The 26,465-nt window shown below is 47.4% G+C and overlaps 2 protein-coding genes across 3 annotated transcripts in view; both read right to left on the bottom strand.

Moving 5' to 3' along the window:
- Nucleotides 1-8,105: 8,105 nt before the first annotated feature.
- Tmem86b (transmembrane protein 86B) lies at nucleotides 8,106-11,098 on the bottom strand. Of its 2 annotated transcripts, none has more exons than XM_013354534.2 (3): nucleotides 10,400-11,098; nucleotides 9,815-10,061; nucleotides 8,106-8,916 (listed from the first exon to the last, which is right to left on the bottom strand). In XM_013354534.2, the coding sequence occupies exons 1-3, from the start codon at nucleotides 10,520-10,522 to the stop codon at nucleotides 8,534-8,536; spliced, it is 753 nt and encodes a 250-aa protein (XP_013209988.1). In that variant the 5' UTR covers nucleotides 10,523-11,098; the 3' UTR covers nucleotides 8,106-8,533. The 2 variants fall into 2 exon arrangements, with proteins under 2 accessions (XP_013209988.1, XP_005369401.1); XM_005369344.3 differs by having other exon boundaries at nucleotides 8,111-8,916; nucleotides 10,472-11,098.
- A 458-nt stretch (nucleotides 11,099-11,556) lies between these two features.
- The window catches only part of Ppp6r1 (protein phosphatase 6 regulatory subunit 1), a 25,812-nt gene continuing 10,903 nt past the window's right edge, over nucleotides 11,557-26,465 (bottom strand). The window contains exons 3-24 of the mRNA XM_005369343.3: nucleotides 23,455-23,641; nucleotides 23,232-23,369; nucleotides 23,086-23,151; nucleotides 22,442-22,554; nucleotides 22,233-22,346; nucleotides 21,821-21,983; nucleotides 21,578-21,730; nucleotides 21,359-21,493; nucleotides 20,645-20,709; nucleotides 20,414-20,529; nucleotides 20,234-20,319; nucleotides 20,032-20,121; nucleotides 19,856-19,953; nucleotides 16,984-17,041; nucleotides 16,726-16,898; nucleotides 13,859-13,992; nucleotides 13,634-13,766; nucleotides 13,430-13,500; nucleotides 13,220-13,301; nucleotides 12,572-12,682; nucleotides 12,420-12,482; nucleotides 11,557-12,341 (exon numbers count right to left, since the gene is read on the bottom strand). Coding sequence (XP_005369400.1) covers nucleotides 12,338-12,341; nucleotides 12,420-12,482; nucleotides 12,572-12,682; nucleotides 13,220-13,301; nucleotides 13,430-13,500; nucleotides 13,634-13,766; nucleotides 13,859-13,992; nucleotides 16,726-16,898; nucleotides 16,984-17,041; nucleotides 19,856-19,953; nucleotides 20,032-20,121; nucleotides 20,234-20,319; nucleotides 20,414-20,529; nucleotides 20,645-20,709; nucleotides 21,359-21,493; nucleotides 21,578-21,730; nucleotides 21,821-21,983; nucleotides 22,233-22,346; nucleotides 22,442-22,554; nucleotides 23,086-23,151; nucleotides 23,232-23,369; nucleotides 23,455-23,641 — 2,353 coding nt within the window. The 3' untranslated portion in view covers nucleotides 11,557-12,337. The remainder of the gene's footprint in view (nucleotides 12,342-12,419; nucleotides 12,483-12,571; nucleotides 12,683-13,219; nucleotides 13,302-13,429; nucleotides 13,501-13,633; nucleotides 13,767-13,858; nucleotides 13,993-16,725; nucleotides 16,899-16,983; nucleotides 17,042-19,855; nucleotides 19,954-20,031; nucleotides 20,122-20,233; nucleotides 20,320-20,413; nucleotides 20,530-20,644; nucleotides 20,710-21,358; nucleotides 21,494-21,577; nucleotides 21,731-21,820; nucleotides 21,984-22,232; nucleotides 22,347-22,441; nucleotides 22,555-23,085; nucleotides 23,152-23,231; nucleotides 23,370-23,454; nucleotides 23,642-26,465) is intronic.

Raw genomic sequence — 26,465 nt, 5'->3', positions numbered from 1 at the left:
CTGAGTTTTCATTTTGTATTTTGTCAGTCTCAATGTGTAGCCCTGCTAGCTTGGAATTCTGTGTGTAGAACAGGCTGACCTTGAACTCACTGGCAATCTTCCCGTCTCTGCTTCCTGAGTGCTGAGGTTACAGGCATGCACCACCATATTTCTCCTCTTTCCCTTCCTTCCTTCCCTCCCTCTTTTTTTCCCTCCTTCCTTCTTTCTTTCTTTTCCTTGTGACAGGATCCCCTGTAGCTCAGGCTGGCCTTGGACTCACAATGTAGTTTAGTTGGCAGAGTGCTTGTCTACATGCACCAAACTATGGGTTTAATTCCCAGCACTACATAAGCTGGGAGCCATAATATGTGTCTATAATCTCAGCAGTTGGGAAGTACAAAGCGAGAATCAGAAGTTCAACGTCATCTTCAGCTATATATACAAACGATACATAGACTTGTGCATGCAGGCACACACACTCATAGTAAGTAGTCTAGGGAGGTGGCAAGAAGTATATAATGCTTACTATACAATCCTGAGAACCAGAATTCAAATCCACACCACCCAAATAAATGCTGGGTTGGGTGAAGCAGAGCAAACTGGCCACCTAGACTTACTCAATCAGTGAGAGACACTGTCTCAAGGACAAGGTGGAAAGGAATGAGGAAATCCAGCATTAGTTTCTAGACTCCACACACATGCATGTGCACTTCCATACAGGAGAGTGCACACACACACGCGCACACATGCACACACACTCACGCACATACACACACATGAGAAAGAGAGACTAACTTTTGGGCTATCCAGAGAGTACATGAAAACAAATGTGTGAGACACAGGACTATGGGTAAATGGCTGTAAGAACAATCTTAGAAAAAAGTGTCCAGCGAGCGTGCCAACAGGCACTCAGCATCTTCAGCCATGAGAGGAACAGAATTCAAAACCACACTGAACAGGGACCTACAGAGAAGGGCTCAATGGTTATGAGCTCTGGCTGTTCTTCTAGAGGAGCCAGCTTTGATCCCCAGAACCCACATAGTGGCTTACAACTGTCTGTAGCTCCAATTCTGTGCATCAGATGCCCTCTTCTGACCTCCACAGGCACCAAGCATGCATGTGGTACAGACATACATGCAGACAAAACATTTACACACATAAAATAAATAAATCTTTTTTAAAAACCCTTAAATATCTCCACACATCCATTAAGATACCTGTTAGGTACTTTTTACATCCCTTTTTCAAAATACCTTTCAGAAGCAATTTAAGACAAGCCAGGTGTGGATGATGAATACCTATAAGCCCATTCAGGAGGTGGGGGCAGGAAGGTCAGAAATTCAAGGCCATCCTCCACTCCTCCATTACATAGCAAGTTTAAGACCACCCTGGGCTACATGAGACCCCATCTCAAAATACAAAATGAGAGAGAGAGAGAGAGAGAGAGAGAGAGAGAGAGAGAGAGAGAGAGAGAGAAAAGGACAGAGAGAGAATGAGAATAAAGATAAAAAGCAATGTAAGGAAGGGTTGTTACTCTGGCTCACAGTTTCAAGGAAGGTCGCAGTGATGAGAAAGGGACAGCAGCCACAACTCCATCTGTGGTAGTGGGAGCTTACAGTGTAGCTTGCTCACATTTTTTGTAGATGAGGAAGCAGAGAGAATGGAACAGGAAGGAGGGTCCAGCCCAACTCCACCAGCAAGACCCAACACCCTGCTCCCCAAAACAGTGCCACCCAGTTTAAATACATGATCCTGTAAGGAACATTTCACATTCAAACAAACCATAACAACTAGTATTTTTTAAAGATACACAGACAGAGGGAGGGGATGGAGAGATGGTTAAGAGTGGTTAAGAGAGTGTGCAGCAAAACTCAAGTCCAAGTGGATCAAAGACCTCAAGATAAAACCAGTTTCATGGAACCTGATAGAAGAGAAAGTGGGACGTAGCCTTGAATGCATTAGCACAAGAGACCACTTCCTAAATACATCAGTAGCAACTGAGAGCAACAATCAATAAATGAGACCTCCTAAAACCAAAAAGCTTAAATCATTAGGGAAATGCAAACCAAAACGACTCTGAGATACCATCTTACACCAGTCAGAATGGCTAAGATCAAAAAACACTAATGACAACTTATGCTGGAGAGGATGCAGAGTAAGGGGAACACTCCTCCATTGCTGGGGGGAGTGCAAACTTGTACAGTCACTTTGGAAATCGGTATGGTGGTTTCTCAGAAAAATGGGAATCAATCTACCTCAAGACCTAGCAATACCACTCTTTTGCATATTACCTAAAGGATGCTCAATCATACTACAAGGGCATTTGGTCAATTATGTTCATAGCAGCATTATTCGTAACAACCAGAACCCGGAAACAACCTAGATGCCCCTCAGCTGAAGAATGGATAAAGATGGGCTGGAGAGATGGTTTAGTGGTTAAGAACATCACCTGCTCTTCCAAAGGTCCTGAGTTCAATTCCCAGCAACCCCATGGTGGCTCACAACCATCTGTAATGAGGTCTGGTGCCCTCTTCGGGCCTGCAGACATACAAACAGACAGAACATTGTATATACAATAAATAAATAAATATTTTTAAAAAAAGAATGAATAAAGAAAATGTGGTACATTTACACAATGGAGTATTACTCAGCTGTAAAAAAACAATGACATCTTGAAATTTGTAGGCAAATGGATGGAACTAGGAAAAATATCATCCTGAGTGAGGTAACCCAAACTCAGAAAGACAAACACGGTATATACTCACTTATAAGTGGATACTAAATGTAAAGCAAAGATAGCCAGACTACAACCCATAACCCCAAAGAAGCTAGGTAACAAGGAGGGCCCTAGGAGGGACACACAGATCACCCTGGGAATGGGATCTCCTGGAATGGGGGGGGGGTGTAGAGAGGAGGGAATGGAGGGATGAAACATGAGGAGACAGGATGGTCAAGCTGGAGGAAGGACAGAATGGGAGAAAAATTAAAGAGATATCTTGGGGTTAGGAAGAAACTTGGTGCTAGGGAAATTTCCAGGAATCCACAAGGAGACCCCAGCTAAGACTCCTAGCAATAGTGGAGAGGGTGTCTGAACTGGCCTACCCCTGTAATCAGATTGCTGAACACCTTAATTGTCATCATTGAACCTACATCCAGTTATTGATGGAAGTGGATGCAGAGATCCACAGCCAAGTACCAGGCCAAACTCTGGGAGTCCAGTCAAAGAGAGGGGGAGAGATTATATGAGCAAGGGAGGTCAAGATCATCATGGGGAAATCTACAGAGACAGCTGAACCAAGTTCATGGGAACTCACAAACTTTAGACCAACAGCTGTGGAGTCTGCATGGGACAGAAGGCCCTCTGCATGTGGGAGATAATTGTGTAGCTTCGTCTGTTTGAGGGACCCCTGGTAGTGGGACCAGGATCTATCCCTGGTACATGAGCTGGCTTCTTGGATCCATTCCCTGTGGTGGGATGCCAGCCTGGAAGCAACAGGGAGCAGCTTGGTCCTGCCTCAACTTAATATGCTAGGCTTTGTTGATTTCCCATGGGGGAGGCCTTACTCTTTCAGAGGAGTATATGAGAGGTGAGCTGGGGGGAGGGGAGGAAGGGGAGGAAGGAGCAACTGTGGTTGGTATGTAAAATTAATAAAAATATAAAATAAAAAAGTGCTGATATTTTTGTTTTGTTTGCTTGCTTTTTCTTTGAAGGCAGGGCCTTGGTTGGCCTAGAAGTCACTACTTAGACCAGGCTATCCTTGAACTCAGAGATCCGCGAGCGTTGGCCTTTCCAAGTGCTGGGATTAAAGGAGTGTACTGTTCTTACAGAAGATCTGAGCAGCCGAGCGATGGTGGCGCACGACTTTAATCCCAGCACTCGGGAGGCAGAGGCAGGTGGATCTCTGTGAGTTCGAGACCAGCCTGGTCTACAGAGCGAGTTCCAGGACAGGCTCCAAAGCCACATAGAAACCCTGTCTCGAAAAACCAAAAAAAGAAAAAAAAGAAAAAAAAAAAAAGATCTGAGCATGGTTCCCAGTAATTACACGGAGTGGCTGCCTGGACCATCTTAGGACATTTGCACTTAATGTGCACACACAAGCAAAATAAGTCTAAAGAAAAACAGGAATAAAAAGAAAAACAGAAATGGGGGGACTCACAGATAAGTTACAGTGAGGCTTTGGGAAACTGGCACCCTGCACAATGGTAGAAACGTAAAATGGTATGGCTAGCGGGTGAATCATATATATAATGGCTTCTCGTGGAACTGAAAATGAACAGGCTGGGGAGGGTCTCAGTGGTAAATTGCCTGCTGTGTGAGCATGAAGACCCGAGTCCCATCTCCAGCACCCACTAAAAGCGGGTGGCACACACAGGAGTGTACATACACACCTGTAACCCCAGCTCTGGGGTGGCAGAGACAGGAGAATTCTGGTGCTTGATGCCAGCCAGACTGTGATGTCTATGTTCAATGAGATGAGCTCAAGAGCTGGCTCAGTGGTTAAAAGCATTTACTGCTCTTGCAGGAGTTTGGGGTTCTGGTTATAGCAATCACACAGTGGCTCACACAGGCCTATAACTCCAGTTCCAGGGAATCTGATGCCCTCTTCTGACTTCTGCTGGCACTGCAGACGTCTGGGGTGGATGAGGTTAAGGCTATAGAATGCACATGTAATAAACTGTCAAATAATGAAAGACAAAAACATCTTATTTTGTCAAAAATGTAGAAAATTTTCCCTACTTCTGTGAAGTACCTAGAATAGTCTAATTTACAAAGGTAGAAGAGAGGAACGGGATACTGTTCAACGGCTACAGAATTTCAGTTTTCAGGCTCTTACCTGAAACCTTACCTAGCATTTAGAAGTTGAGACAGAGAACTGCTGTGAGCTTGGCCTACATGGACCACACAGTGAATGTGAGGTCAGCCTGGACTAGAGCGTGACATCTGGTCTTAAACACAACAGGTGAAGAGATGGCTCAAGAGGTAAAGCACTTGCAACATATGTATGAGTATCAGAGTTCAGATCCCCAGAATCCATAGAAAAGATGAATTCTAGTGGTTATAGCAGCTTGACTGTAATCCTAACAGACAAGAAGCAGAGACAGGTTATATCTGTAACAAGCTGGCTAGTCAGGAGTCAGAACAGCCAATCTGAGTTCAGCAGGAGATCCCACCTCAGGTTGGCAGTGATTGAGGACACTCAATGCCTTGGACCTTGGGCCTCTGGAGGGAGCACAAAGGTCTTGCTCACACCGATAGCACTAGGAAAAACCGGAATGTTAAATGCAGGGTTATCTTTTCAAGAAAAAGATTTATAACCTGTTTTCTGCCCAGAAGGCTGGGAATGGAGGTGGCTAATAGCCTAAGTGTCCTTGGGCTATCTGTAGGGCCAGGTCCTACCAAACCCTCACAGGCAGGATCAGAGGCAGCTAACAGTCTAGGTGACCTCTGTGTTATGGCCAGGGGCTCCCCAGTCAGGTGGCTAATAGCCCAGATAACCTCTACACTATCTGTAATGACGGACCATATCAGATTCTCCACTAGGCCTTGGATATTGGTAGCCTATCTCTAGAACCTATCTTCATGAAAGAAATGCCCTGTACTTTGAGAAGAGTCCAATGTAATTATGCCTCCTGTGCACAGGGGTTTTGCTATACCAGGAAACTTTCCAAACTGTACTGTACTTAAATATGACTAAAATAAACTGCCTGGGGTCAGATTCTAGAAGTTTGAACCAACACCTGCTACTGAGTTGAACCGGATTTCCTTCTTGTTTCGTGTGCATCATTACTCTGTTGGTCACAGTGCTTGCAGACCCTCACAGCTCTCAACATGAAGGTTGCACATGAACCCACATCTATACATGTGAACATACATACACACATGCTTGCACACCACACATACTCATAAAAAGGTGAAAACAGCACTTGCTAGCAAGCCTAATAACTCGAGTTCGACAGTGGAAGGGAAGAGCACACTCCTGCAGATGTCCTTTGAGCTCCACTTGAGGTGAAATCTGCTATGTAGTCAAAATGAGCTGAACTTTTGATCCTCCTGTCTCCACCCTCCAAGTATTAAGATTACAGTAGCCAAGTTTATACAGTGCCAGAAATTGTACTCTACTGGTACATCCCTAGCCCAGGCTGCCCTGGCACTATGTTGTCATTAGGCTGACATCCTAATCCCCCTACCCTCTTGCTTCAGCCTCTCAAGAGCTGTACTACAAGTATTTATCACACACAGCAACTTTTGTGTTGTAAATAATCTGTTGTAATGACAGTAATAACTTTCCCTCTGAGCTCCTGAAGGTGTGTAAGATATAAGAGCTGTGCCGTGCTTCTGCTATCACGGTCACTAAAAGTACACTTTGGACAACAAAGCAGTAGAGATAGGTGCTGGACCTCACCACACACTCTGACAGAACAGGAACTCCAGACTGGGAAGTGGCTTGTCAAAGTCACACTGCTGAAGGATTAACCCTAAACTCTCACTCGCTACTCCACACCCACCTGTCCTCTCCAAGGTCCCTCTGTTCCCACTTCTCTGACACTGTGACAATAGTGGAGTGCTTGCCTAGCATGCACAAAACCCTCAATTCCATCCCAAAATTACACAATTGTACACACAGGTTAATTCTAGCACTTGAAAGGAAGAGGTAGAAGCACCATTAAGTTCAAGGTCATCTTCAGCTACAGGAAGAGCTCAAAGACTGCCTGGGCTACTGCATCAAAAGGTGTGAGGGTGGGACAGGTAAATAGATAGGTTGGTAAAGTACTTGCTATATAAATATGAGGACCTAAATTTATAAGCCCACTGGTGGAGATAAGAGGATCCCTTGGGATAAATGACCACCAAGCTAGTGGGATTATAAACACATGCTACCATATTTGACTTTTTATGTGGGTTATGAATGTCACTGGAGGTTGACCTCTGGCCTACACACACACACTCCACTTATAATCCCAGTATATACACACAAATAGTAATAAAACTTTTCTAGTCTCGCTTCTGAAATCCTCACCTGCAACTGAATCTCACACACACACACACACACACACACACACTGAATCAGACACCAGGCCTGAATCACAGGGTTTAATCAAGACATTTGCTTGAGGTGCTAAGGCAGGATAATAAATTTGAGACAAGCATGGGTTATGGGTTACATGATAAAATCCTGTCTGGAAAGACGTTTAAGGACTGGATGGAGCACTAAATTTAAATGACCCAGCAGTCTAGATTGCTTGTTATGAGTTGATTTCTTAAGTTTAAGAAAGAAAAGAGAGGAAAGAGAGGAGGGAGAGAGTGTGCAGGGTGCAGATGATTAAGAATGCCTACTTCTCGGCCGGGTGGTGGTGATACACACCTTTAATTCTGCCTTCAATCCCAGCACTTGGGAGGCAGAGACAGGCGGATCTCTGTGAGTTCGAGGCCAGTCTGGTCTACAGAGTAAGTTCCAGGACACGCTCCAAAGCTACAGAGAAACCCTGTCTTGAAAAACAAAACAAAACAAAAGAAGGCTTACTTTTCAGCCAGGCAGTGGTGGCACATGTCTTTAATCCCAGCACTTAGGAGGCAGAGACAGGCGGATCTCTGTGAGTTTGAGGCCAGCCTGGTCTACAGAGTGAGTGCTAGGACAAGCTCCAAAGCTATAAAGAGAAACCCTGTCTTAGAAAAAGAATGCAAACTTCTCTTGCAAAGGTCCCAGAACCCTCATCAAGCAGCTCACAACTGCTTGTAACTCAGATCCAGGGGAACCTGACACCTCTGGCCTCCTCAGGTATTTTCACTCCCATGTACATACCTACACATAGATAAACACAACTATATACAATTCAATGTATATGGGTATATATGTGTGTGTGTGTGTGTGTGTATGTGTATACACATACACATATATTTAAAGAGCACTTGCTGTGAAATCATGGAAATCACAAGCCTGTAACTCCAGGTCTGAAGAAGGCTGACAGGATTACTGGTGCTTGATGGTTTTTGGCCTAGTAAAGAAACTGTAAAGCACAGGTTCAGGGAAGGAGAGCCTGCCTCAAATAGGTAGACAGTGAGAGGACATCAGATGTCCTCTTCTGTCTTCAGTGGGAGCACATGGGTATGCATATCTGCACACACGTGTATTCCCACTCACACCCTAATACGTTTTAAAATAAACAAAAACCAAGTTTGCTGTTATGAACTGTCATCATCCCTATGCATCCCTCCCAAATAAGGATGACACTGTTGTTCCAACATTCATTTTACTTAAGCAGCTAGAACCAGATTTGGAGCAGTGTGAAGGGACAGGTGGCTGATTGGGGAAAGGAAGCAGGCATGGGGAGAAGACATGATGTAGGTTGAGTTGAGGGCCTGGAATTCACAATCAAAAGCCATGGACGGCAGCTTGATCTTGGTTGATTTGAAATTCTGTCAACAGTATACAGATGTTTCGATGGCCAAGTAAGTATCTGCAGACACATGACGGGAGCATCCACTTGCAGGTTGGGTTAACGTGAAAAACCAAGGTCCTTATAGGAGGGAACACTGGGTTGTCTGGGTTCTGCATTAGTGGGTTTTGAGCCCTGGGTTCCTGGGGCCTGACAGGATGAGAAGGAGCTGGGCTGCATAGTAGGTGGTCATGATCACATGACGAGCAAAAGGTAAGGAACAAATGAAAGCGTTCCAGGCCAGCACACCATCGGAGATTGTGAAGAGCACACCACCCCAGCCAGCACTCCCACCCCTGACAAGGCTGCGCCACAGCATGGAGCTCAGGATCAGCCCATAGGCCAACACAGGAAGGACCATGTCCGGCTCAAGGTGTGGCAAGAGGAAGCTGTAGTATATGAGAGAGGCCAACATGATGTACAGCAGCAATCCGGGCTGCAGAGGGGACAGGCCAAAGGCCCGGAGGTAGAATAAGTGGGCAGCAGAGAAGGCAGCCATGCCTGAGGGAGAGAGGGATGGGCACCCAGTGAGGTGGGGTAGATGCCCAGTGAGGCAGAAGTTGGCCTCCTGCTTCTCACTGTTGCCTTGGCCACCACCAGGCCTAAAGGAACAATGACTCCAAAGTGCCAGCTCCTTCCCCCATGGCCACGGCACTATCATATTCTACTGAGGTTAAAGTACCCCTTTTCCTGGTGGGTTTCCAATTTCATTCCATTCTTGGGTGTTCTATCAGTTCCCAGAGCAAAGGGAATGACTTAAAATTCATACTATGTCATGTGCTTGCTCTGTTCAAGAGTCCATCAACTCCACACCGTGTTCTAAGAAGCCCTATACCCTCATTTCACCAACTCTACTCCAGCCAGACTGGCCCACTGGGGCAAAATAACTCACTTGCTATCACCCCAGGTCCCCCACCTATCCCCATGCCCAAGATGGCCCATCTCCCCACATGTACACACATTCTTAAAAAAAAAAAAAATGCCTCAATACGTGTGGTAGTGAAATTTCTGTATATTCCTGTAATCCTGGTACTTGAGAAAGCTAAGGCAGGAAGATCCTAAGTTTGAGGCCATTCAGATCAGCCCGGACTACACAGATGTCTCAAAAACAATTCTGTCATCCATCCCCACCCTCCTTGGCTATGCTGCATTTTAATTTTCTCCACACTATTCATTCCAACCAGGTAATCCCACACCTTCCAACCAAATAGCCTGACCCCAAACCCTTGGATGAACTATGAGCTGACTGTCACTCATCACTGCTTCCTGGTGTCTTGGGATCACAGCCTGGTTCAGCCCAGTGGATTCTAGGGGAAGCTCCTTGTAACCCAAGTAGTGTCCCAGCACTAACTCAACTCCACAACAGCCCTAGAAGTATTTTCATAGGGTCCCTGCTCACCATAAAGGAAAGCTTCAGGCCAGATGAGACAGGCATCGCCCACAGCAGAACACACAAGAGCTCCTTGGAGGAGCCAGGAGGAGCTCCTACCAGGGGTCACAGCCCACAGGAACACAACCAGGCAGAGGATGGGCAGGCACTTGACCAGGGCACTGACCCAGGACGGTTGGTCCTCAGGAATCCAGAGGAGGAAGTAGAAGGAGCAGGCAAGGATGAAGGGGACCAGCCACCTGCGGACCTGTGGGTGCTTCAAGAGAGGGAAGCTGCTCAGTCTCCCACACTCAGCACAGTCCTCAGGTGGGAGTCACAGCAAGGACGATGGGAAATGTCTGCAATTCCAGTACTTAGGAGATGACAGGAGGACTCTAGGCTCAAGATCAGTCTAGGATACATTGTGAGGGTCTATTTTAACATCTGCTCCCCACCCCATACCACCCTCATGCCAGGACCCAAGTTGTGTCCAGGTTGGACTTCAAGATCTTTAGCCACTTTGGTAATTTTGTCACTCATGTCTCCTGCAAGGACAAAACTACAGTACCTTAGAACCCAAACTCCTGGAAGGCTAGGGGATCCCAACCAACTCACCACGCAGAGAATAATCCCAGGCCTTAGGGCTGCCCACATTCCCAGGCCTGAACCCACCGCATAGGTTCTCACTTGGTCTGAGAAGAGTGTCTTCAGAAGCAGCCCCTCTTTTCTAGCATCCATGTTGAATGGTGTCTATTTAGGAACCAGTGACTTCAGAGGGCAGAGGGGAAGCCTTGTAAGGTTACACATTAATCCAAGTGTGTCCTGTGGACTCTGGGACTGATAACAGGGCTCACCCAAGGTCTGTTCTTGTCTGGCACTTGCTGATAAGGTGCCCATCAGGACTCAAGGGTCCCTCCACCCTTAACAGCCCCTAAAAACCTGGCCACCTACTCCTCTTATAGACCACCATAGGTGAGCTCCCACTAGTGGACCTCCCATTGTCTTCTGCACAGTCAATCAGAAGGGACAATGCAGGGTTCTACAGAGGGGTACCTAACCCCAACAACCAACACTGAAGAACAGAAGCAGGAAAAGACTCCAGAGAGGAGCCCTGCCACAAGCACTAATTGAAAAAAAAAACCCTGCCTTGTGCTTGATGTCACTCAAACACATTTTTTACTCCATTGTATTTTCACTGTTCTGTAGCCTTCCCATGTAGATAGTACCTACTCCCAAGGCAACTCCCTGCCTCCTATCCCACTTTTTTGTTTTGGATTGTTTTTCTGAGACAAGGTTTCTCTATGTAGTCCTGTCTGTCATGAAACTCACTTTGTAGACCTGACTGGCTTCCAACTCATGTAGGTCAGCCGCCTGCCTCTGCCTCCTGAGTGCTGGGACTAAAAGCATGCACCAACATGCCCAGCGCTTCCTATCCCCTTAGTGGCAGGAAGCCCAGCTCCAAGGTCCAGGGACCTCTTGCTCTTCCTAGCAGGTCTCAGCTAGAGGAGGATAGGGCTATGAGCTGACACAGCACAGCTCCTACCCTGATCTGCATTTCAAAACAGGGTCAAGGAGGTGCATATCAGGATGAGAAGGATCCCAAAGTGCTAACTCAACAAGACCAGTGCTCTTTCCTGATGTTCCGCCTGGTAAGCATTAAGCCCACTATACACACAACACTCCCCTCCCTCCCTCCCCCTCCCCCCCACACACACTCACTCACTCACCAGTGCAATCCCAAGAGAATGTAGAATGTAGTTCTCTCTAGGCCATGTGGAGCAGATTCACCCAACCCTGAACCCAGAACTCGAGCTCTGACACCAGGAATCTTCAGCTGTCTTCCTTTATTTATATTTGCAGTATGAAACACAAGCTCTGCATACATACTTGCACACTCACACCAGCCTGGGGGAAGGAGCTGGGACAAGGCCACTTGGCAGCAGTGCTGGGACCGTCAGGGCACTGGGTACCCAGAATCCCCAGTTCTGGGCCTCTGGGGATGTTGCCAGGGAAGCCCTGCTCCCCAGGGCCAGGGGCCAGATGCCTGGTCGAAGTGCAAGGTCTAAACAATTACATGGTCATCCGGGTCTAATGCCCTGTTACACCCCAAGGTGGTCCTGAGTGAAAGGCTGGGTCTAAGCATCTGCACCAGAGCACAGGTCAGCAGCCTCAAACCCCGGCGCCAGTCCCTGTTGGGACAGGCGGGGAGGTTGTGCTTCAGCGCTACTGACCCAGTTATTGTCCTGGCTTCCTTTCTTACTCCTCCCTCTCCTCTCTCTATATATATAATATATAATATACGTCTTTCTCTCTCTCCTTTCTCTCTATGTGACTCTCTATCTTTATTCTAGGAGACAAGGCTCCATAGTTTCTCTTCTCAGTGCAAATGGGGGTGGGGGAGGGTACTCCCTGGCACCAGCCTCCTTTGGAGTCCAGAGGAGAGAATGTGGGATATGGGATAATGGGGCAGGGGTCCACCAAAGGACCCATCTTGCCCCACTGGGGGATTCCATGGGGAGGACAGAAGATTTGGCCACCACTGCCACCAGGCAGCTACCTGGAAACAGAGGGAGACACTTATGAGAGTCCAGTGACCCCATCTTCTCCACCCACCCCAGGCTGTAGGCACACTCACTGGGAACTCGATGAAACAGGCTCTCCTGTGGTAGAGCCATTGGGTATCTCAAGGCCCTGGGCACTATTAGGGAAGAAAGGAGATCTGGAGGTTACTTCTTGCCCCACCAGCCTTGCCCCCTCCACCAACACTGACCAGAGAGGCTAACTCACCTCTGGCTTTGGGGAAACCCCAAAAGTTCTAGGCTCTTTTCTCCCTCCACAGTCTGGGGGGACTGGTAGGCCTCGAAGGCTGGGACAGAGGTAGAGGGGTCTCTGGTTGCACTGTAAGAGAAACCAGTTTGACTACTGTTAGATGCTCCCAGAGCTCTGCCTGCCTGAGGCCACTCATCTCTCCAGAAGGGGCCTCAGGTGAGGATAGGGCAGGGGAGCAGAGAGACCTCAGAACAGGGAAGCCTATGAGCATACTGACTGCAGAGCATGGTGGGGATGCAGAGCTGCGGGGGGGGGGGGGGGGGGGGGGGGGAGGAGCCAGGCCTCTTCAGCCTTACAGCTGACAGCTTTCAGTGGCCACCCCCCTGCAAAATATGGTTGTGGTGCCATGCACACTCCTCCTTCATGTGGTCCCTGATCTTCTTAGAAGCTGTTCTCACCTCTGGAGTCTCAAGGGCCCTATGTGCCATTGTCCAAAAAATTTAATTACTAAAAAGAACAGCTACAGGGGCATAGGAGTTCAAAGAAGAGTTTGGTGCTAAGGACAACTAGGGAGGGACAAAGAGTCCAACACCCACTTCAGCAGGGAGGATGGGCTTCCCCTACACCACCTCCAGCAAGCAGTTCAGATAGAATACCAATGGTCACCTGTCCAAGGAGCTGGGGGCAGAGCACATCCCATGAAGAGTGGCCTGGACATCCGCAACACTAACCAAGGCCTGGCAGGGGGCTGTGGAAGAAGAGATGGGTCACATCTCAGCTGCTACCTTCCAGCAAGCTGAGACTGCTGCTGTCTTCACACATGTGGGCCTGAGGCAGAGTTCAGAGCCCTTATGGGAAAGGTATGGCGTGACTTACCCAAAGGCTCTGCTACTTTGCTGCTATCTGTGACTTCCTGAGGTGCTGAGGGGGGTGTAGGGTCCTGAGACCTACAAGTTAGGAGAGGAGTTTGAAGGTGTGGCTGTGGTGAACATCCAAACCAAAGAGAGAACTAGGTTGTGGGAGCACCTCCCAGACGAGAGTCATAACCAACTGCCCTGGCCCTGCCCTGCCCATCCACACCTGAGCTGTGGGGCATCATGGGCTGGAGGGCTGGTCAGGATCTGGGTAGAGGACGTGTCTGCCTCCTTGGAAACTGAGGGTCCTGTTGGGGCATCCATAGGCACTGGGTCAAAAGTGGCTGTCCAACTTGGGCCTGTGGCAGAGGTGAGAGAACATGGACAGAAAGTAAGCTGAAAGCAGGTAGACACTCCATGTATACCTGAGCACAAGCCACCAAACACTTACCAGAAGGCTGAGGGCCGGGGCTGGGGAAGGAGGAAGGGCTGGTCCTTTCACAGGCTGCCTGGCCAGCCCCCTCATCCTCATCCTCTTCCTCCTCATCCTCCTCGTCCTCCTCGCTGTCTGTGCTTCCTCCACTCCTGCCTCAGATACCAACTCATCAGGAGGCCATGTAGGGACAGCCTACTGACCCACTTCCCCAACCACAGAGCAGATGACAACAAAAAGATGACAGGGAACAGAGGCCTCCAGAGAGACCCAGGGAACCCAAGGATGTGAAGATGCTGGAGAAGCCAGCAAACAAGCAGAGTCTGAGTCACTTGAGAACAAGACTAAGCCACAACCACAAAAAGCGATGGGCACCAACTCTCAAGTCACCTTTGTCACCAAACACACACAGACCTCTCCACCTGCGAATCAGCCCCAGAATAAAAAGATTTCCTTTGCTTTTCCCTCCAGCTAGAAATTGCAGGAAACACAACTGTCACATCCTGAGAACACCACCTAGCACCCTTGGCTACTCTAAAAATAGTCTGAATGCTTATGACAAACAGTGTGTAACCATGAAGGAAATCCCAACCACCTGTACACACAAAGGAGGAAGGAAGAATTATGGGTAACCCAAACTCAAAGACAAAAACCACGTTATCCCATAGCTGTGATATAGTGTAACATTTAGAAAAGAGACCAAAAGGGGAAACATTAGATAATGAGGGAAGATGGAATGTAGAAGCCAGGCGGTTGTGGCATACATATATCTTTAATCCTAGTACTTGGGAGGCAGAGGCAGGCAGATCTCTGTGAGTTCAAGGTCAGCCTGGTCTACAAGAGCTAGTTCCAGGGCAGGCACCAAAGCTACAAAGAAACCTTGTCTTGAAAAAACTAACCCACCCCCTCCAAAAAAAAGATAGAATATAGGCCAAAAGGACATGAGTCAGAAAGACAACACAAATCTTTCTATTTTTGCCTATCTCACTCAGTTCCACTATAGTTTGTCTTTTACCCCAAAGCAGGTGAGTGAATTCAGTGTTCTGGGTATTAAAGTAGCAAGAACCATAAACCAGTGATAGAGTAAGTGCAAAACCCTAAGTGACATGCCAGTGCTTCAGAAAAGCTACGTGCTGTATGGAAGAACTTCACTGAGATGTACAGAGCTGGGACTGAATGACTTCCTTCAATCAGCCATGTAATGCTTTTGTGAGTTCATCAGAATAAGTGAAGAAAGGAAGAATGTAAGAACACGAAAAGCATAAAAGGGTGTAGGGGTGCATGCCTGTGATCCTAAAACTCAGGAGGATCAGAAGTTCAAGGCCATCCTCAGTGACACAGCAAGTTTAAGCCAGGCTAGGCTATAATGATGTCTCAAAAAAAAAACCAACAACTTGAGGGAAAAAAAGGGATCTCTTTAAAAAACTAACACTAGATCTGCTACACTCTGTAAGGTGGCTCTGGGTATACACATAAGGAATCTAAGTCAGCACAGAACAAAGATACCTGCACAGTTGTTTATTATGATACTATTTACAATGTCAAGTTAATAACATCAGTCTCAGCGTCCATCAACAGAGAACTAGACCAAAAAAAAAAAGTGATCCACACACAAAAAGAGGTTTGAGTTTTCTTTAGCCATAAACAATAAAATTACGACATTGGAAGGCTAACAGAGACCACCATGTTAAGGGAAATAAACTAGCTTACAAAGACACAAAAAGAGGGCAGCTAGTTGGGAAGAGGAGAGGGGGAATAGGAGAGAGTTAGAAGAGTTAATAACATATTAAAATGTCACTAAGAAATCTACCATTTTGTACAATGAACCTGTCCAAATCTGTGTGTGTGTGTGTGTGTGCATATGTGCGCATGTGTTCATGCCCACTTCACTTGAGTGTGGAAGTATGCACACACAAACCAGCAAGGTGGCTTAGCAAACAAAAGTACCTGCCACCAAGTGTGACCACCTGAATTCAATCTCTGGGACCCAAACTGTGGAAGTAGAGAACTAACTCCTGCAAGTTGTCTTTTGACCAATTCCCCCCAACCCCACCAAGGCACTCATGCACCCATATAATAGTAAAAAAACACAGTAAAAGTCTGGGTTGTGGCATACACTTGTAATCGTAGGGTCAGCAGGCTCCCTCAAAACAGTCTATTGACAAGAATCTCAAACATAGGACCCTTTTCCTATATTGTATGATTATAAAGAGCGGGCAAGATGTCAGGACACCTCTGTCCATGGCAGGGAAGACAGCAGCCATGTAGGGGACAGAAGAACTGGGTCCTGCTCCTGGCTCTAGACTTTGACTGAGTGCTTCCATCTGGCAACAAGCACAGGGTCTGTACATTTATGTCTGTATGCATGCTACACACCAATTATAAAGTTAACACAAATAACTTTCTTCAAATCAAGACATGAGGTAAAAGCTTGGAGCTGCAGACCATACATACTTGAGGTGATGTTCATCTCAGCAAAAGTTCTGACATGAATTAATTTGATCACACTGAGTATCGGACAAAAAAAAAGGAAGAAAAAATTTATCTATAGAAAGCTGATGAACAATCTAGTTTGATAGTGGTTTCATCTGTCATTCCAAAAAGAGGAGAAAGGGAAACTTGTATGTGGTACCATCTGAACTCAGAAGCAGTTAAATGATGGAGCCTTCTTCATTCTGTGCCTAACTTGATTAATTGGAACTGAGTTTCTAACACTTGTGATTGAAACTAACATACAATTCACTGATTTTTCTCATGCACTTCAACCTCAGTCCAATACATTTATAAGCATTTGGTGTGTGCGAGTAGTCACTCAGACACATGTATGTGCTTAAGTGTACGTACAACCCCAAGCAGAAGAGATAGGAGGGTAGAGGGAGACTCACCGGACACCAGGAGGCTGGCCTGCATGGGATGCCCTCGCTGGCTGGCTGCCCTGCCAGGCACCATATTCACCATCTGACTCTGCTGAGCCTTGGCCTTCCTCCTCATCTTCTTCCTCATCATCGAATTGCTGGATCCGGTCCTTGTAGCATATCTCAAGCAGGTTGGCATTGGGCTGCAGTGCAGGACAGGAGGATATGCTGTACTGTTTATGAACCCTCCACACCCCTTCACCCACAACCAAGACAGGCAGCACTCACATTCTCATCATCAGCATTTAAGGAGAAGGTGATGTTGGCAGTCTTGTCAAATGGTGCACTGGAGAAAAGAGATGCAGTGAGACATAATGCTCACCCCTCTGCTCGTTCACGTGACACATAGCAACCCTCTTTACTGTGCAAATTCACCTCCTCCCTAAGGTGTTATAAGCTCAACCCAGCGTTCACAGCAGGAAGAAAAATAAGTCACCTAGCATACACATTCTCAGCACATTCTACTTGGTTCTCAAAATCACACTAAAGGAAAGTATCTTCACCTCCTCCCTAAACAAAAACATAGTTTCTTGGGTTGGAGAGGTGGTTCAGTGGAAAAAAAACAAACAAACAAACAAAAAACAATCCAAACACTTGCTGCTCTTGCAGAGGACCTGGACTCAGTTCCCAGCAACCATGTGGTAGCTCATGACCACCCATAACGCCAATTCCTAGGGATTCTACGTTCTCTTCTGGACTCCACAGGTACTTTATGCTTGTGATACATATACACATGCAGGTAAAACTCATATGCATTAAATTAAAATAAATCTTAAGACAAAAACAATACAACTTCTTCCTTCAGATGCTCAGAGGACAGGGACTCAGGTGACCTGCCACGCAGGAAGCTCTGCAAAATGGTCTGAATCCTAATCTATCCATGGAGTAACCTCAGCAACTCACTTGGTACTTCTAAATCTCATTGCATCAAGGAAAATAATATAAAATCAAGGAAACAGAATCTACCTTGAAGGGTAGATTTTTAAAGATTTACCTACAACTTAGGTAAGAGTTTATACATCCATCCATGTTTCCTGATAACGACAACTCTGGCTGTGGCAACCTGTTGTTTATAACTACCACGTAACAAAGCAAACCACCAAAAAGTATCAACAAGACACATCCTATTCCAATACCACTCTGTAAAGGGCTCTAACTACACCAGTACCACTTACTGCTAACAGAAATGCAGGGAGACCTATCGCTTCTTATCAGGGTTTGTGGCCCTGAGTTTGTGACCATTACTCTTTCTTGTGAGAATGCAAGTTCTGGTGGGAAGGACACTAGGCCAGTATACACTCCTGGAAAATATATGACACTGAGAGCCAATGAGCCAAACTGCTTCAAGGAGACCACCCCAGGCAGATCCCACCAGAGTATAGGTACAGGCTGCAGTAGCTAACACATGACTGTGAGAAGCGTACAGTATGGTGTTCAAATGCTAAACATGAGGACATAACCATTTTTGGAGATTAAATAACACATTGCTGCCAGGTACCATCATTCCCAACCATGTAGAAACTTAACTGCCTGAACTACCCAGGAGGTACTCCCAGTGGGAGCAGCACCTCACAGCAGGCACATGACAAGCTATCCAAGTCTACCTTAGCACTGTGCACAGGCATCTCTGCTTAATTCTCTTTCAGACAGCACCACAGAAATTAAACCTGTGCGTTGGAAACACCCACATGCTTTCCAAAAGGACTGATCAGCTTATTTTCCTCTTAACAGAGCCTGTGACTTTCTAACAGCCGCTTACCCACCTTTTCAAGTTTTTGTTTTGAGATACCGTCTCACATAGCCTACCTAGACTAGCCTTGAACTCACTATGTAGCTAAGGAGGACCTTGAACACCTAAGTCTCCTCTACCTCCCAGATATTGGTATTAAAAGAATGTACTACCACATTGGCTTTTTGCTTTTTCTACTGAGATGTCTTTCTACCCTTACATGGTAAGAACACTTTATATACAGATCCACATTGTGCACACAAGTTGGGGTTATTTCCCAAGGGGCTAACTGTCTCAAGTTCATGAAATACTCAGCAGCAATATACTCCATTCTTACAACCACACTACAAAGGAAGTATCCTTAATTCCCCTAAACCAGGAGCTAAAACTCTCAGCAAGTCAAGAGTGGAGCAGACCAGCCAATTGCTACACTGCATTGCCCACCTCAGCAGACTTGGTGTCTTCCCCCAGCAGCAATGCAGGACACCTTCCCCCAACACTGTTTACCAGCTACCTTCCCTACTTTAACTCTAAATAGCTTAGTTTTTCTTGTAACTTTTCTTGGTGGAAAAGCAGGATTGGAGCTTTGTCTCAAAAGCACAACTAGCTACCTCAACTCCATCCACCAAGAAGCCAGCCCCACTCCCATCAGGATGGAGTCAAGTTTCCACATGAGCATCTTCCCCAATGGGACCAAATATAAACTTCTAATAGAAGGCAAGACACTAAGCTGAAAAGCAGCAAATACAGGATTCCATGGTTGTATCTAAAGAAAGACTGAAGTCACAGCAGACTGCAGTCCACCATAATACGCCCAAAGGTATTCAGCATAAGGACCCTTCAAGGCTCTCACTCTGTCCGCCTAGGTCCCAGAACTTTGAGAGTATATAGCTGATAAGTTTGCTCGGAGGGTGGCATCCAATGGGGTAACATCTCAGACAAGTGACACAGATGACCACTCCATGCTCCCCAAAGCCAGCTCCTCCACCCAACTGCAAAATGTCTCAAGAGTTCGGCCATCTGACAACCATGTTCTGTTTTTCGCAGAAACATCAAGACTTCATCAAAACTGTCATCTCTCACTGAGGTATCATTCCTACACTATACACGGTGCTCATCATCTTCACCATGACCTTCACTGTAAAGGGGGAAATGACTACAAAGCTGGGTCTTCATCTAGAAAAGGTGAATACTAGGAGTATGCCCAGAAACAGGGGTTGCTGGCTGGGTCATGGTGCACAAACAGATGAACATTCAAGAAAAGATGCAAGATATAAACCATCACGAGGTTAGGAGCCCTGCAACCTCACACAGGGACACACACAGGCAGGCAAAGCATATGCTGTCACCAACTTCATGAGAAACACTTACTTCACACTTTCCTCCTGCTCCCCAAATTCCTCATCATTAAAGCCAAAGTGGTCAATGAAGGCTGAGGTCATGCGCTGCATCTGAAAGTCCATGAAGGCCTACAAGAGGGACGGAGGTCAGGACTGGAAGGAAGCTACCCCTCCCAACTCCTCCCTTCTCCACAGGCCCAGGTCCACCTGCTGCAATACAGCCTCCTCAGGGAAATTGAACTCCTTGAGGCGGTCATCCTCATCATCACTGGAGGAGTGGAGATGGTGAGTGTTCACCTGGGGACATGATGAAGGAGAGTACTCAGGGCCTGCTCAAGGCCCCAAACAAGGGCAAGGCAGGCAGCTGTAGGAAGCAGCAGCATGAACAAAATACCAGATCAGGCCTTACCAGATCCACTGTGTTCTTCTTGTTGGTCTCGGCCAGGGGTCCTGACACAAATGCTTCCCACCGCTGCTGCTGATCTTCTGGCAGCTCTGAGTATACAGATAAAGGAGTATGAGGTAGGAGAACCTCAGTTTCCAACACCCATCTCTCCAAGCTGCACCTCCAGCCAACCCCATGCCTCACCCTTTAGTAGCTGCCCCAGTTGTTCAGCATTGGGTCCCTGTTCTGCATTCTGCACCACAGCATTGGCCACCCGGGTCAGGTGGCCCATATAGCCTTTTCTTGGGCCCCCTCCAGACCTGGTTGAGAGTGGAGGTCACAGCTGGGTGACAGGCTGGATACCAGGGCTACCCAGGCCCCCAACCCATTCTCCCATTGCCCTATCTGTCCGATAGGAAGGCAGCGAGTACTGACTGTACACGGTCATTCTCCTCCCAGGATGTCAGAATGCGCTCCACCAAGCGGCAGTGCTGCAGGAGCTGCAGGAGAGCAGAGAGAGTTGGCCTGGGGATAGCTACACTTTCAGAATCCAGCAGCAAACATACTTCACCAGGCCCCAGGCTTGTGAACAGAGGAAGAAAAGGTGGGAGCCAGTGTCTCTGGCTTGCTTTAAATCTGGATTTCTCCCCCAGGACAGCCTCAAACTCTTAATGTAGTCAAAAATAACCATAACCTTTTGATCCTCCCAAGTGCGTTATCACACCTGCTGTTATGTTGTGCTAGGGACCATCCATAACTTCATGCATGCTAGGCATACACTAACCAAGTAAGCTACATCCTAAGCCCTATTTTTTTTTCCTAACCTAAGCTAGACACAAAAATTGAAATCCTCATCTCCACGGCTGGAATTAAGGTGTGGGTCATCATATCCAGCCAGTAGGAGTTTTCGAGTTCTCACATGGAAAGTACATAGATACCCACAAGGCTCTGCCCCTCACTTGCTCCTAGTATTCCCATTCTCCACTGCCAAGTCAGCATTCACTGGCCCTCAGTATATACCCATTTTCCCCCAACTGTGTATCCCACACCCATCCTAGGTACTGATGTTTCCAAGTGGGAGGCCTCTGGGAGGGTATATCCTCAGGTACCAGGGTGCCCAGAGGGAGGGGAACAGGAGAACCAACTTACATGTTTCAAGATAGGATTTGGGATAGGTGTCTCAGAGCTGCTGTCTGGAGGGGGCCCGGAACTCAGCATGGCACTCACACACACCTCCACTTGAGCGTGCAGAAAGTTGTTGAATACGTAGTGGAAGAAGAGGTCCTGAGGAAGTGGGGACATAGGCTAATATCAAAAATGCTCTGCCCACATCTCCACCTCCCTGGCCTCTGATCCCATCCCAAGTACCAGTAAGGTGTTGGGCACATCCAGCACCAGGAGCTCCTGTGTCAAGGCAGCAGCGTTGGTACTTAGAGCACTGGCCAGGAGCTTGACCACATGCAACCTTGTGTTACCCAGTGGTGGGGCCAGGCTGCCCCATGTCATCTGCAGAGGCTCCAGCTACAAGAACAAGGGATGCTCAGTGCACACAGGGTACTACTTCTCTTCCACCCCCACTTCCCTCTAGAATCACAATAACCCATCTCCCACCTTGGGAGGCTCAAGCAGGAGCTGATGGAAACGGGCAAGCCGGGGACGCAGGGCATGCAAGGCACCCATACTGGATATTGCATTATCCAGGGCTCCCTGGGCCAGGAGCTCCAACTGCCCATCCACACTGCTAAAGAAGTTGTTCATGGTCACAGAGTCAGACCTGCGGAGAGAGCAAGAGGAAGGCAAAGTGAGCCACACAGGCCACAAGAATGGGCCAGAGGGACACCACAGCCTTAAATCCTGGACATCTGGAGCTCTTTGACAAGTCAGACACAGAGGGCAGAGGTCAGGCCCAACTGGGGGAGGACCATATATGTGACTAGCCACATCTTTGCACAATGGCCATCCAGACCTCTGGGACTGCAGATGCAGGCAGGGACAGTGTGACATCTCAGGCTGGCACCTCTACCTTGGCCTCCTAGGCTCCAAGAGGGTCAGCAGCACCTGGATCCCACTGACAATGACAGACTGGCACTGTTCTCCCTCAAACATGTTACTCAGGAGCTGCTCGATGGTCTCCTGCCTGAGGGAAGGGGAGTCAAGAGTAAAGGGCCAAGGGCCAGGATACTCCCAGGACAAGTCCCTCCCTAGGCCTCAGTACTGGCCATGCAAACCCACTTCTCTAAGGTGGCCAACAGCTGGTCTGGCTCCGGGCTGTCCTGGCCTTGGATCATCTGCTCCCGGCTGAGGCGGATGATGTCACACAGGGACTGGGATGCATTGGAATGTTGCTGGGGAAGTAGAAACAAGAAGAATGCACCAGCCCCTTTCAGACAGAAAACGGCACTCACACAGACACTGGGGTGACACATACTATACTGAGGAAGCCAGTACCCAAAACCTCCCAAAAGGAGACATTCATGCATGCACACGCAGCACTACTCAACCACATACTCATTAACTGCTGAATGGAAAACAAAGCTTGGTATAGTCACAATGTGGGGTATTTACTATTCAGCCATGAAAAGGAATGAGGCACTGACCCATGCTATAATAATAATTAACATCCCCACCCTCTGCAAAGACAGAGTCTCACGTAGCCCAGGCTATCCCCAAACTTTCTAGAAAGCAAGTTTGCAGAGAACTGAGATTATAGTTGTGTGCCACTCTGCCCGACTTATGTGGTTCTAGGGCTTCATGAATCCTAAGCAAGCACTCTACCAACTAAGCCATATCCTTAGCCCCAATACCCATCTCTTAAGATACAAGGGGATGTGGAACATGGTCTGAAGAAGAGCTTGGAAGTGTCAGCCAGCACTTACATTGTCATCCTTTGATGGGTGAATCTGCTCAATTAGCCGCTGGACTATCTTCTCTTCATTGAGCCACTGAAAGAAGAGGGTAAGTTCCTAAACCATATGCCAGCCCATCCCACTCCACCACTCCACCTCCTGAGCAGGATCCTCACATTGAAGACATCCTGCCGCAACTGGGGCCGCTCAACACAAGTAAGCAGGCGCAACAGGAGGTCCATGATGGCTGAGGTTCCGATGTGCCGCAGCAACAGGTCCACAAAGTCATCTTTCTTGCGCAGGAAGGACACAAGCTGAGGGCACAAGCTGTGTCATAGCATAGGGTCCTGACATCCACCCTCCCAACTCCTCACCCACATGTTGAGAGTCAGCAGGCACCTGGTCTGTCTTGCGATTGATGAGAATGCCCATGACCTTGCTGAAAAAGCTAGCAAGTAGTGGGTTGAGGCTGTCACCACTCTGCAGGAAGCCATAAAGACGATTCAGGAGGGACTCATCTGCACCCAGGGCATCGTTGATCTGGGGCACATCAGAGGTCAGGATCTCACACGCTACACTAGGGTACCTGGGAAGTGAATGCAGGATAGCTGTGGGTGCTGAGAGAAGGTAGAGGCCCCACCTTCACCCCCACACCCAACACTGGGCTCAGGGGGTTCTGTGTGAGCCACCATGTAGTTGCTGGAAATTGAACTGAAGACTTCTGGAAGAGCAGACAGTGCTTTTAACCCCTGAGCCATCTCTCCAGTCTTCTTTATTTTTAGAGACAGGGTTTCTCTGTGTAACCCTAGCTGTCGTGAACCTCATTATGTTGACCAAGCTGGAATCTACAATGGGATCTGATGCCCTCTTCTGGCATAAAGTTGGACATGCAGATAGAGCACTCATATACATAAAATAAATAAATATATTTTTTAAATGTAAAATAAAATTGAAACTAAAAACACAACAAAAATCTAGTGGGAACCCATTGTGGTAGCACATGCCTTTAAACATAGTACTCAAAAGGCAGAGGGCAGGTGGATCTCTGAGTTCAAGGCCAGCCTGTTCTACTGGAGTTCCAGGACAGCCAGGGCTACATAGAGAAATACTGTCTTCAAACAAACAAACAAACAAACAAAGAAACAAACAAACAAACCAACCAACCAACCAACCTACTGGGACTGCCACCACCACAAAATGACATTTGATTTGAACTTAGTCCTAAAACTCCTGATTTAGCATTTCCTGATCCCCTCCGACCACTAATTCCCATCTCTTCTAATGTAAAGGCCAGTCTCACACGCTGTTCCAGCTCAGGCCATCCTAGCCCTGGTGTCATCTTTCTAAACCTCGAACCTTTGCTCCTCTTCTTAGACATATTTGGATACTTGACATTCCAAAGGTGTCACTGCTACAGGTGCCACCCAAGGCCCTGAGAGACCACAACTGCTCCTAGTCTAGCCCAAAGTTGTGGGGACCTGTGCCAAGAGGCCCCATCATCTAGAAAACAGACTCAGCAGGACCAAACAGGCCAGGGCTCTCCAGGTGACACTGCCTTGCTGAGTCCCCTCATTATCATCTGTCTGGCTCAAAGTTCCCATAATGGGAAGACAGAGCAAGTCAGAGGACAGCACAGTGAGCAGGATGGACACAGGAGGTAGAGATGTAAGACCAGGGAAGGATCATGCACAGGCAGCAACCGAGGAAGAGCAGCAAGATGGCACACAACTGCTGTGGCCCCAACAGTGACCTGTCTGCCTGGTCCTGCCTCACTACCTGGTGCTGCACCCTGCTTCCTCCCCCTACACAGAGCTCTTCATGCCATGCACTGTGCCAGGCACCAAGAATGGTCAAAAAGATGCAGACACTGTACTCTCAAAGCTCAAAATCCGAAAGAAAAATCAATAATAAAAAAATCTCAGATGAAAAGAAGGCAGTCTGGAGCCAGGGGCTGGCTGTAAACAACATGGGAGCCCCACAAGGCTGCCCCACAACAGTATCTGCATTAAGTCCTGGTAGGATCTTTTTACTCTGGATCAAAGAAAAGATACCTTTGCTCAGGGGCTTAAGTCAACCTCCAGGAAACTATGTTGAGAACAGGTAAAAAGAGGACAGACTAGTAGCACGAGTTAAGAAGGACGGAGCATGTCATGAAGGGGCCAGAAGGAATCTGTATGGTGATGGAAGTGCTCAAGATGTTGCTGTGGTTCAGACACAAAAGCCTACACATATTCAGAAGAGTACAAGGAAGGTCAGAAAACCTCCTTTCAACAGGATAGGCAGGGACCAGGCATGCTATGTCCATGTCACTATCTCAGTGTGAAACCCTATAAAGTCAGGCAAACTATCACCAGTTGGAAAAACAGCAACATATACTTAGGATCACTCAACTAGTTCTTACAGCTATGTTCAAGTCTACATCATATCCTGAGAAAAATTCTTAATTGATTAAAAACACCAGGAAGAAGACTTTAGAGAGAAGGTCAGCAGTTAAGCATGCTTAAAGACTTTCAGAGGGGGTGATGGTGGGGCACACCTTTAATCCCAGCACTTGGGAGGCGGCAGCAGGAGGATCTCTGTGAGTTCAAGGCCAGCCTGGTTTACAGAGTGAGTTCCAGGACAGTCAGGGCTACACAAAGAAACCCTGTCTCAAAACAAAACAAAACAAAGCCTTGCAGAGAACAAAGTTTAGTTCCCTGCACCAACATCAGATGGCTCACAACCTTCTGTAACTTCATCTCCAGGGATCCAACATCCACTGAGCTCCTTCGAAACCTACATGCATGTGGTTCACAGAAAATCCACAGGTACACATAAATACATACAAATTTTAAAATCAAACAAACACCAACAAAGAATCAGTGGGAAGGGACCAGGGAGATAGTTCAGTCAGTAAAAGTGACTGCTGTACAAACATGAGGAGTTGAGTTTAGATCCCTAGCACCTACGTAAAATGCTGGCTGTGATGGCTTGCTTGTGTCTGTAATCCCAGAACTAGGAAGGCAGAGACAGACAGACCTCTGGAGCTTGTTGAGAGAGGATAACTGAACTGGTTAGCTTCTGATTCAGTAGCTCCAGTCTCAAAAATTAAGGTAGAGGAATGATGAGCTGGCTCAGCAGGTAAAATTTAAGCCTGAAAACCTAAGTTCAACCGCCAGAACTCACATGATCAAGGAGAGATGGAAAAAGACTGATTCTTGCAATTTGTCCTCTGAAAACACACGCACGCGCGCGCGCACACACACACACACACACACACACACACACACACACGCCCACGCACAGGAAGAAGTCAAGCATGGTGAATTCATGCTATAATCTCAGCACTTGGAAGGGAACAAGAAGATCAGGAATTCAAAGTGGTCCTCAACACAACAAGTTCAAGGTCAGTCTGGGCTACCTGAGACCCT

This window comes from Microtus ochrogaster, unplaced genomic scaffold (assembly GCF_000317375.1).
Source record: "Microtus ochrogaster isolate Prairie Vole_2 unplaced genomic scaffold, MicOch1.0 UNK47, whole genome shotgun sequence".
NCBI lineage: Eukaryota > Metazoa > Chordata > Mammalia > Rodentia > Cricetidae > Microtus > Microtus ochrogaster.
The sequence above is the reverse complement of the archived record's forward strand: the minus strand, read 5'-3'. Positions and strand labels throughout refer to the sequence as shown.

What these genes read in the sequence shown, in the direction of transcription:
- Tmem86b (XM_013354534.2), bottom strand. Translation starts at nt 10,522, where the DNA reads ATGGATGCTAGAAAAGAGGGGCTGCTTCTGAAGACACTCTTCTCAGAC. An exon ending in CTGGGATTATTCTCTGCGTG is followed by an intron (nt 10,062 to 10,399) that starts GTGAGTTGGTTG and finishes CCTCTCTTGAAG; the next exon opens with CACCCACAGGTCCGCAGGTG. An exon ending in GCCTGAAGCTTTCCTTTATG is followed by an intron (nt 8,917 to 9,814) that starts GTGAGCAGGGAC and finishes TCTCTCCCTCAG; the next exon opens with GCATGGCTGCCTTCTCTGCT.